General features: G+C 32.5%; 1 protein-coding gene across 2 annotated transcripts in view; it reads right to left on the bottom strand.

Annotated features, from left to right (window-relative positions):
- Positions 1 to 12587, bottom strand: part of LOC112463818 — a 59792-nt gene that overhangs the window by 31712 nt on the left and 15493 nt on the right. For both annotated transcript variants that reach the window (XM_025030426.1, XM_025030425.1), the window contains one exon: positions 113 to 3559. In XM_025030426.1, the coding sequence (XP_024886194.1) occupies positions 113 to 2181 (2069 nt within the window). In that variant the 5' untranslated portion in view covers positions 2182 to 3559. The remainder of the gene's footprint in view (positions 1 to 112; positions 3560 to 12587) is intronic.

Here is a 12587-nt window from a genome sequence, read left to right on the forward strand (position 1 = left end):
AATATAGGTAATTTATAAAATTTCTTTTTTACGACTGTTAGCATTTTTATAATATTTGTCATATGATATTCAATAAGGATATTTGTTCAACTTCATCAATTTCGTTACTTACTTTAATGTCGTCTTTCTCAGTTCTCCAATCGTCGGATTATAGTCCCGGTCCTCTCCGCTAATTCTTGCCACTCCTTCGTCAACGTTTACCCCATACCCGTTCACCACCAAGTCCACCAAGTCCGTGAAATCGTCGTGTTTCCTCATGGTCGACGGCGTTACCTCGCTTTTCTTAGATTTTTCATTGGTGGGCGTTACGTCGCTATTAGCCTGTTCGCGACTGCCATTACCTCGTTGAAGAAACCTCCGACGGAAATTATTGTAGACGGTATCGGCGTCCGGTGAATCGCCGATACGGACTCGCGCATGGCTGGGACTCAAGTGATGGCCGCTGTAGCCCAGGTCCATCTGCAAATCCACCACCAGCAGCAACGTGAACACGATGGCGAGCGCGCTCAGAAATAGCACAAATTTGTCGCGAATGCGGATAGGCTTGACGTTTAGCCTCATTTTCGGATTTTTATGAGATCTCTTGCCGATTGATCTTTGTCTCTTCTCACTTTTTATTAATTTCCGCTCAATTAATGGTAACTCCGATTTATCCAATTGATCGATAACAACGGAGGATTTCTGGATCAATCGTTGGTTATTTAAAGCTTCAAGATTACCGACTATCTTCGACGTGGACGAATTGTTGGTGTATTTCTTGGTGGATGAATTTTTTGTTACTTTATCGGGGTTTCTTATCTTATTAAGTGGGTTCTTCAAGATGTTTCTTTTTTCGGGATCTTCTTTAGAATGTACTATTAATGGCAGTCGTGGATCTGCAGGATTATGAAATTCGTAATTTATAAGATTAAAAGAGTTTTGTGAATCTCTTTGAATTAATTGTTGATGATATGGAGCTTGAAAATTATCAATTATCTTCCATGTAAGTAACTTATTAATATCTACTTTAGTATCTTGAGGTATCGTCGAGGTTTCTCCAGAATCTCTTATCTTAATGATTGGTTCCTTCAACGTTTCTTCGGGCTCCTGCACTTTGATGATTCGACATTTCAAGCTTTCATCAAACTCTTTAGTTACTGAATTCTTCGGATTCTTCTTAGAATCTTTATCAAAATTCGGACATTCTGACACACTTTCAACGGACCCTGCGACGGAGTCGGCTAATGAAACTTTTTCGGAGCTGTCTATTAGCTGTTCGGAACCAGGTGAAATCTTGAAGATCTCAATATGCTCCTCGAGTGGTTTCGCGATCGACTGACGTTCCGCATAGCGATTTGAAACTATAAGTTTACATGTCACGACCGAATCGTATTTATCGGCTGACCCGCTGTTATCGGATCCCGTTGACTCTTGACCCGACCAATCCTCCTCCGGCGGAGGCGATCGCTTCACTTTACAGACACTATTACTTCCTTTTCGCACTTTCTTCTCAGATCTTTGAACAGCTTGCTGAGCGTCTTTCGAAAGATAGCGTCTGTGAATGATAGATGATTGATAAGAGCGATTTATTGAATCACTTCTAACTTGTTTAAGTCTTGAAGAAGATATGAATGCTGCTTGATTATCAACAGTTAAACATGTGTTCTTTTTCGTTGAAGGTTTGTCCTGGGTGCTCGTCAGTTGCGATAGCTTATCTTCCTTCTCTGAAGTAATATCTTCTTTATTTGGAGAACACAGCTTTTTTGTCAAAGGTAAACTATTCTGGACAATGTTTTTCGTTAATTGCGATAACACATTTTTTTCAGGAATGTCTTTCTCTTTTTCCGGTAAAAAATCTTGGTTAACTGAAAAAATGACTTTCCTAGCGGGAGAATAAGGATCTTTCGTCAACGAAAAATTTTCTCGAATGTCCCTATCTATTAATTGTGAAACTACAGGAATGTCTTTCTCTTTCTCAGCTAAAGAAATAAGATCCTTCGTTAATAAAGAATCATCTTGGGCGATTCTTTCCGTTAATCGTAATTGTGGATCATTAGGAATGTCTTTTCGTGACAACAAGGAACTTTTGTCTGTTGCCTGTGAACTTTCCTCAAAATCTTTCTCTACTAAGCATACGTTTTCTTCAAAGATGCTTTTCGACAATTCTAAGTTCTTTTGAATATCTTTTTTCGTCAATTGCATTAGTGGATCAATTGAAGAATTCCTTTTTGTTAATAGCAAATTGTCATCCACATTTTTATGTATTAAATGTGGACTCTTTTCAGCATTACTTCTTGTCAGCGAATCTCCCTCTTGAACGTCCTTCTTTAAAAATAATTTAGTTTCTCCAATGCTTTTTGTAGTCAATTGGAAGATCTCATTAGCTTTAATTTTCTTCGATGACGATAAATCTTTTTCAATGCCTTTTTGGGTCAATTGTTTTTCAAGATCTGTCTTCGTCGAATACTCTTCAACATTCTTCTTTGGCAACAGAACACTTTTATTAACGTCTCTATTGGTCCCCTTTTTCTTCAATAAAGAACTGCTATGATTATCTCTTTTCACTAATGTTGCATTCTCTTGATCGTGTGTTTTGGCTAGTTCTTCCTCTTTGGCTAATAATTCTTCTTTTTGAATATTCTTTTTTACCAATAATGGACTATCCTTAATATCTTTCTTCAGCAATCGTGGACTCTCCTGTATGTCCTTCACCACTACTGGACTCTGACGATTTCTATTAGTTTTCCTTTGAACAGTCTTTTTTAGAAACAATGGAGTCTCCTCAATATTTTCCTTTAAATTACTTCTTATATCTTCTTCCTTTTCCAATATTAAACTCTGCTGATCGTTCGTATTGTCCAATAATGCTTTCTTTAGAATATTTTTCTTCGATAACAAAGAATCTTCCCGCACATCCCTCCTCAAACTTGGATTCCGCTGGGTGTTTTTCTTCAACAACGATTGACCTTCTTTAATAGTCCTCAGCAATCTGTCGCATCTCTCGCCTACATTTTCCCTTAACACTCTCTTCAAGAAACTCTCCGCTCTCCGAAATCTCCCGACATGATTTTCTCTTAACTGATCATCGATCACGTTCGTTAATTCAAAGGATCCGTCTATTACGCCCTTTCTAAAGTTCTCTGACACCTCGTCGTCATTGTTCTCATTTTCGGACTTAAATCTTCCACTTTTCGATCTAGATCCTTCGAATTTCAATTTCGATCTAAATCTTTCGTGCGACTCTCCACAATCGTATCCGCTATCTGTGTATATCGGGCGGCCGGCAGTTGCTATCTCGTTGCTGCAACTTGCACTTTCGAAACATCTCCCGTCGGCCAGAGCTCGAGATGATCCCTCGGGACGATCCGACGTTGCGACGCGTCGCCGGCGTTTTGCACGGACAGATTTTTAAAAACAGATCACTCGAGGCACTTTTACCTTGCTTTAAGCACTCACGAAAATATGCCGAAGAACTATATCACTTATTATATAAATAATTAAACAGTCGATTAAGGAATTAACTGAATCTCGAGAAAAGTGCGTGACACCGCGACACTCTGCGTTCTCACCGTCGCATCGCCTGAAACAAAGAGGAGAAAAATACCATTACTATATGGAAAATTATATAAAAATTAATACGTGGTTCGACAAAAAAACCTAAAAATGATTATTTTCTTATAAATCTTTAATATTCAATACGATTTTAAATTGAGAAATGCTCCATCATGTCACTTTTAACATTTAAGATTAAAAATATAAGCTTCTAAATGAGATAAAACTTTTCAATATATCAGCTGTAGTATAAGTACATTAAAATAAAGTACATGAAAATTTTTTTTTACAACTTATCGTAAAATTGTTCAAAGTTGTAACAAAATAGAACATTTTGAATGTCGAAATCTCTTTAATTATGCAAAATATTTTAAGTAAATGTTGCACATTTAATTAAAAAAGTATTTAAACTATTTCATTAAAAAGTTTTAAATTGCCTCCTTTGTTTTTTTTTTAGGAAGGATCAAGACAATATCTTGTCATTTAAAAGGCCTCAACAAACCATAAAATCTGGCAAACAAAATTTCCTCACTTATAATATACCTTTAATAGTTTTAGATAAACCGTGTAACACTCTATGTGAGGCACTCTATATAAAATTTTTTATCAAAAAGGAAAGAAAAAGAAAAAATTTGTGGTGTAACTAAAATTTTTTATATTACAATTACGCATGCCAATGCATTGCGTTGCGTTGCATTGCGATGCATCGTCGTGGTGTATTATGTGATGCGTGGCATGTAATTCAAGCCGATAATGAGACCGGCCAGCGTTATTTTTACGACAACGCGCAGCGGCATCCGCCGCTTTTATATCATTCTGTCGTTACTGTCATATATATTGTACACGTGCCATTTTGATATTTATATTGCACTATAGTGTGTGCACGAAATTGAATATGCAAATGGCATAGCGTGACGTATAACCATGCTGTAATCACTTGTTTTTTCCTGTTTATTTAGAGTGGTACAATCATACATATATCATCTGAATCATCTGAATCATCTAGCTATATCTAACATGTTATTAAATTTGCAAAGAAAGAGTGATAGTTGTATTAATTATCGTACCGTAATTTCTATAATTATTTTATTTTAGGATTGTTTAATCATTTTTATAGGTAAACACTATTCCTACAGTATTTTGTCGATAAATGCTATTATTATATATGCATTAATAAAATGAATAATATAACAAGTCCGAGATTTAAACATTTTATTTGATAATACTGATAACATTGGGTTGCGCGTTCTCGCATTTGTCAGTGGAATTCCAATTCTCCTAATTGCTAATTAATTAGCGAACATTAATGAGAGGCAAAAGGGCCGGAAAACCGCAAATACCACCGAGGGATCGTGTGTTATTTCGAAAACGCGATCACGTCTTCCATACAGGCGAATGGGCGAATGGTTTTACGAATCCCGCGAGCACTTTTCTTCCCGCGCGCGGAGGAACATCAATGGTCGTATATAAGTATATATGGTATCTTTATTATATCGGAATCGCGGGACACGCAGAATTTCAATGGCACCTTCAATTCCGATGCAACAACCGGCCGGCTTTTACATCGACTTTTACAGCGAGACCTCGGCTTGCATTACACGACGTAAGTACCTGTTCAGATCGCAGATTCCGGCGAAACGGTCGTCCAAAGATCGCCAATCGCATCGATAAATATTACCGATTTAAAGATGACTAGCTATTTTCTAGAACGATCCCATCATTTTCGACGATCTCACAATGTCGTTTTTACTAAAAAATCATCGTGCATCTTCGTGGATAATATTTATATAAATAAGATTTATTATATTAATCTATTTTTTAACGTATATTTATGACAATTTTGTTTTCATTTTTGCTTAATCACGTTCAGTTCAAGCAATCCTTCTGTATATTACTTTAACGGGAAACCTTATGATTTTTAATTGATTATTATAATTTTGTTTTTTCATCTCAGTATAATTTTGCAAATCTTGATCCCTGATTGCATGTATTACAATATCCACTCTAATTGGTATCGATGTCTCCTCGAGGAGACTAAAAGTGCAGTGATAAAAGAATTCGCACGCAAAAATAGCACATTATGGCTTTTTATCGTCCGCGAGGGGGTTTTGTGTTGCCGGGTCAAGGTGCGCTCTTTAAGAGAAGGGTGAAAGCGGGTGGATATCAACTGTGAAATAGAGTGACGGTAATGGGGCTGCGCGTTGCGAGAGTGGCCATTACAGTTATCGCGAAGTCGCGTCATAAAGGCGACGGTGCAAGCTATTATATATACATGTACATGCTTTTGCACGCGCGCGCGTATGTGTTTGTGTGTGTTACATATGCAACATGCACATACGATATATAAATAAGGGAAAAAGAGCGTTGTATCGAAGCAGCTGCATAATTCAATATCTCTACAGTCGCTATGCTCCGAGACGAAATCTCGAGGTCGCGCGTGCATTTCCGCGATTATCAGTTTTCACCCTTTTACCTCTTAAAGTTGTAAATAATACGGTTCTGTTTAGTATATATTTATTATACAGTCTCGTTTTTAAACCCTAAGCTAGATATCTTCGCAACTAAGAGAATACTGTCCAGACAAAACATTAAATAATCATTTTTTGCAGTTAAATAACAGGAACATATAATATTTTTACATAAAAAGATTTTACCTTTAAACCGAAATATTTAAGATTGTTTCAAGCTCAATCTCATTTTTTTTTAAACAACATGCAGACACAACAGAATGCACAATCATCAAAATATAAATACAAGAAACAAGTTATTATTATGTAAATTAAATAGAATTTAGTATCAAAAATATTTTGCAGTGATTTACTCGATACGTTTTTCTATATAACAAAATTTTACTATTCCAAATATAAAATCACGAATAAGCTATAAATGAATGATGAGAGTTTAATTAAAAATTTCAATTTTTTTCTCATTTTATTTTTAATAGACTCATGTTTTCCAATATCACGATATTCCGATGATGCACGAATCACTCACGACCTATTTCTGCACTTTGTCTTAACTTACGTCACTGCGGATCGCGACAATATTTTTGCATTTTATCATACGTTTATTTTCCGCACGATAAGGTTTCGAAAGTGCAATAGTCAGCGCGAATCTTGCCGGAAATGGAGACACTTTTATTTTGCATGTTATTCATATACATCTCTGAATACAGATATGAGTTATATAAATTATATTATTTCTGATTATACATTCGTTTTTCATACACATTCGTTTTACAATTTAATTATTACAAAGTGATACATCATATCTTTCATAATGTAGATTTTAACAAGTTAAAATTTGTAATGTAATATTAAAATTTTAATTTTTATTATACTGTTGAAAAAGATCGTTTCACAGTAAAAAAAAAAAACAGAGAAATTAGTTCTCAGCAAATAACATGAAAATGTTTAGATATGACACATACATAAAAATATCTTATGTTTTATATAATATATTGCGTTAAATATAATAAAACTTATAAGGAATAAAAAAAGACCGTAATGTTATATAAATATATATACAAGACATAATCTATTTATCCTTATCACCAGAAATATCTCCACTCTTTTTAAGAATAGAACAGAAGATGTGAGGAGATTATTCAGTTCAAGAGACTACGTATTATCGGTAATACATCCTCCTTAAGATCATTTCTTTTTCTAAATATTAAGATCATCAATTTGCATATAACAAAATATGTATAACATATAGATAATAATGTAAATAAATTTGTAGAATATTGTTATTAAATATTTTACTAACATCTATTTTATTAATTTTTATTGAAAATATTAAAAATAATTAATAAGAGACATGCATAAATTTACAAATGCATATAATGCACAATATACTTAATGCGCGAATTTTCCACGTCAAAAGAGAGAGAATAAAATAGAAACAGAGGCACTAAAAGAAGTGGTTTTTAAGAGGAACTCGATTATATGCCAACTTCGCGAAATTCCTTTCCCTCTCCCTCTGTCTTCTCCCTCGAATCCTCAGCTAGACTCTCTCACGTTTATTGAATCTCACACGGAATTTGTTTCGCAAGCAAAAAGTGGAAACCTCTGAATGCAATTTGCAACGGGCATAACGAGCTTGCCAGTGGCACGTGCCATTTTATGCTATAAAGAAGATTATTGGTGTTTAAGAAAAAGAAATGTCGACTTTACGTGAAAGAAAAAAATAAAAGATATCCGCTAATAATACTAGATACTTATTATTAACAATATATTTACTATTATTTGTAATTGTTTTTATTATAAACATTCTATAGCATCAAGTTCATAATTTCTGAAAACTTAGATTCAAGATGAAATTGCTTCGAGAAATTGTGTTTTTGAATTTATTAAATAATCTATCGTTCTATGAAATTGCCGAAGGTCTACGTGCAAATCAACTGATTTGTCTATAAAGCGCCACAATCGAGATAGTTATCCAAAAAGATAACCATAAAGTAAGAGAAAAAATTATGCAAAGGTGTCAACAATAAAAAGAATAAATTAAAAATAAGATACGACTAGTTTATAAGAAAGAATTTTGCCAAGCGTTAATTATACGTCAAAATTTCTTATCATATGCTTATTATAATAGTCACAGAATTAGAATAAAGCAGGGAAGTAAAGAAGGGAAGTGAAGAGGAAAGGATTAAGACGATTGGAATTTATATTCATTCTCGCATACACAACAACTACACACGTCGACGCCGTAACCGTGTAAGAGCGAAAGCGTTATCTTCCAGAGAGCGAAAATTGCAGTAAACCTGCAATTTAGAGCCAGTACAGTAGTCTCGTTAACACCATTTGATTGCGTCGAACAAAAGATCCTTGTTTAAGGATTATAATATGCACTTGGGATCATGAAGTCTAATATTCGTTAAATATACTTTCTAAAATTAAAATTAAATATTAATTTTTAAAAATATTAACTTAGAATATATTAATTTGTAGAAAATTTTTAAGAAGATAGAGAAAGAAAAAGAAAGAAAAAAGGATTTAAGTTGGCTAACAGATATAGTAAAACTGAACACATTATTTAAATATCAGATCACATATCTGATGAATAAAAAGAATGTCAAATCTATGACTTGTAAAAGCATTTCAACCAACTAGTTTCTACTAAACCAGACAAATTAATCGTATCGATAGTTAAATTCGTGTTAGTGAAAGTGCAAATCGTTATATTTTTTGGAAACACGTTTCGCCAATCACGCTAATTTTTTCAAAGTTGAGAGCGAGAGAAACGAGGAAATCGGGAGAAGGGATGAAGGAAGTAGAAATGTGCATTTGCACGTTCTTGCAGTCGCCTGCTTTTGCTTCGGTTTCCAGCCAGTTATCGCTTTCTTCCGTGAAACCTGTCGGCTGAATCTTTTCGCAAGACAAGTCACAGCGAAACGACATTCAATATTTACGCTCACTGATTTTCCTATAATAGAGGCCTTCCTATAAGAGACCGGCGGGGCCCCAAGGCCCCGAGATTCCCGTGAAGACGTTAGGCTATATTTATTTCTAACTACGTTTCTTATTCGCATCTTAAGAATAAAACAAACTTTAAAAAAATTAAATAAATGTTATTTATTATTATTATTATTTGATTTATTATTGTATTATAAATATATTCCATATATCTAACTTGTCCATATATCTTATTTATATATTTGTATCTTTAAAGGTATTCTGTTTTTAAAAATGAGTTATAATCGATTTTGCATTGTGTAAAATTTCTACACGATGATTTCTTGCTTTTCTTGTCTATATTATGTAATTCAATCCATTTATTAATTTGTGCATTCTAATAAAATATTAAAAAATATTAATTTAGTTTATAATATATTAATATTAATTCACGCATAAAAAATTTCTTTGATATATAATATCATTTATTGCAGTCAAAGTAATCGAAACGCCGCGTTTCTTGCAAAAACGCGAAACGAAATCGACGGTGCAAAGCATTGTTGCGCGCCGGTGAAATCGTCTTCGCGAACGCACGTCCTCGAGATGTGCACAACGGCGAAGACTAGATGCAGCCGGTGTGCGCGCATACGGCTGGATGGATAATGCGTTCTTATGCGCGAACACGTGTGTGCATCGCGCGGATTATGCAAGAGAGGCCAGGCCTCGTGCCGGGTCGCTGAGCGTTCAAGATGCATGTTAAGACGCGCGTGTTAGTCAGCCACGACGCAACCGATTACAATTGGTATAATCTTAGACGGCACACAAAAATAGTTTTACGACTTGACAGAATATTAAATGTTATAATATTATAATTAATATAATCATATTATTTGAGTAATATATAATAAATTTTTATTTATAGAATGTGCAGAATGTTTCTTAATTCTACAGCGCTCAAAATAAATAATATTTGAAATTCTTAGTTTACAAATCAAGCGATGTTATACAAATTAATTTTCATGACCCAAACTTTTGATTGTACAATTTTAGAAAGAAAAATTTTTTTCAAGTAAAAGTTGCTTACTTTTTAGAATTCGATTATATTATTTTTTAAAGTTTGTTTTCGTACTGCAAAGTTTTAGAAATTCAATTGTGGCACAGTTAAAAAAACCTCCTTATAACAAAAAATAATCCCTTGAATTTTGTATTTTTAATATATGTATTAGATATAGGGAAGAGAGATGAGTGACAGTTGGGACAATTTTGACACTTTACTTTTTGTAGCTTTTGTTTTTCAAAATTTTATGACGACAACAAGTGGGATTTATTTCTTATTGTATTCAGAAGTAATTTATATATTTTTTTTGAATATTATAGAACTTTGTTAATAAATAAGAATCTAATAAAAAAACTAATTTTGTTCTAACTCTTCCTTATATACATACCGAGGAGACTTGGGATAAAATAATAGAAATAATTATGCTATGATTTTTATTGTATTAATTTTTTTAACTAAATAAATAAAATAACTAGAAATAATAACGTCCCAACTCTCTCTCATTTGTCTTCTTTAAATTAAACGGTTGTCTTTTAGTTAGGTTAAAGATTAAAGTCAGATATTTTTTGTATTGTAAGGTTAAGGACTATACATATTAGAAAGTGTTGAATAAGATTCTTCTGAAATGTAATCATCAAAAGAGATATCAAGAGCATTAAATAGAAAAATAATTACTTTCAAAAGTAAAAAATGATTTTACTTACTTTGAATTAACTGAGTTCTTTACACAATAATGCAATTAACAAAGTTTTCTTACATCTCACATTGAAGATCATCAGGTGTATTTTAGTCATCAGATGTAGTCAAAAATATACTACCAACTGTTACAAAGAAAAAACTCTGTCCCAACTCTCCTCCGCGGTGCCAACTCGCCCTCATCTCCCCTATGTTAATCTCAAATCGGAATGTGCATTTTGCAAGTTTTACTTTTCACGGTAAAGAAAGAAAAATAAAACGCGATAAAGGATATCTCGCAATACTTGCTTCACGTATGCCACGGGGCAAAGGATAGAAAGGGATTAGGATTTATCTTTGGTTTTGCGTTGGAGGAGGAAAGGAGAAAGGATAAATGTGAAAATGTACATATTAATCCTATAAGAGTGCCTGTGGCGATTTCATTGAAATGTCGTTGTGTGAGTAGCAAAACAGCATTTGACTTAAATTCCAAATACTTTGACGTCATTTAATAAAATTAGTCACATCTTTTTCTCTTTCTCTCTCTTTTCCTTTCTTTAATAATACTTTCGAACTCTCAAAGAAAATAGACAGTTCAACAAAGTAAAAAACAAAGGATTATCATACAATTACAATTAATGTTTCGCGACCAATTATTCGAAAAGAACTTGCATTAATAAAAAGGAATCAATATATAAAAATAGTAACAATAAAAATAATTTGTTTTTATAAACAGGAATAGAAAACAAATAAACTGGTAGTGCAGAAAAATTGCTTGAAAAATTTCATAATTGAATTTTTATCGTGCAATCTTTCTGTGAATTAAAAATTTGTATCAACATAGAAAAAATATCAATAAAAACATGCAAAAAGAATATTGATATAATTAAATTGCGTTGTGCAAATAAATAAGCTCGATATTACACTATTGAGAACTTTAATTTCTAGTTATATAATGGAAGTGGTTCTTTTTTTCTGCTCAAGAAATTCCAATTGCAAAAAAAAATTTGCTACGAAGTAATAAAGAACAATGAATTTGGAAATTATAATATTTATAATATGTTATTTTTAATCGCTAACTGTAGAAATTTTTGGAAGTTTTTTGCATACATGTTATAATTAATTTGTTTCAGGATTTATTAATTTCTTTTTATTTTCGGATTCTACACGACTCGTCAGATTTTCTATCGTTAATAAGAGCAAAGAAATGTGAGAAATCATGCGAGCAAAAAAATTAAAAATAAAAGAGGAAAAAGTAAATTTATATGAACAAAGTTAAGAAACGTAACAAATGAAGAATATTGCAATTCTTGGAATGTCACAAAAATTGTAAAATAAATTATTAATTTTGTTAATATGCTATTAAATAATAAATTTAGATTTATTTTATAATTTATTCTTTTATATATATAAAAGATATGTATAATTTCTTTAATTTTATCATTACATGATTAGTTTTATTACTACATAACTAATTTATTTCCATTTATTATTTTATTGTCGTAGAAAATATGTCTGATTATTATTAATTTTATTCTAACATATAAAAAAGTAAGTTTTTAAATCTCAAAAGACTTTTATACAACACATTTTCTATTTAATTACAAAGACGCGAGAAAAAGGCTCTCGTCTTAAGGACTTTCTTAGAAGAGCTTCTCAACAACATGTCACTACTGACAAGATGCACGTTATATCCCCTTTCTGCGAAGAAGAAAAGACCGCGGATTTTATTTTTGTCTTTTTTCAAAATCAAGATATGATTTGACAACCTCGACATGAAATTATCTTTTAAATAAAAGCGGAAGCGCCAGTTTTACAATCTGTGGAGAGCGGAAATAGGATGAAAAAAATATAGAATATCAACTAAATTTGCAATGCCAAATGATAAAGTTGCAATAAAGCAAAAAAATTGTTAAATAATATAATAT

Source organism: Temnothorax curvispinosus, unplaced genomic scaffold (assembly GCF_003070985.1).
Source record: "Temnothorax curvispinosus isolate PA1 unplaced genomic scaffold, ASM307098v1 QBEX01013686.1, whole genome shotgun sequence".
NCBI classification, from domain to species: Eukaryota; Metazoa; Arthropoda; class Insecta; order Hymenoptera; family Formicidae; genus Temnothorax; species Temnothorax curvispinosus.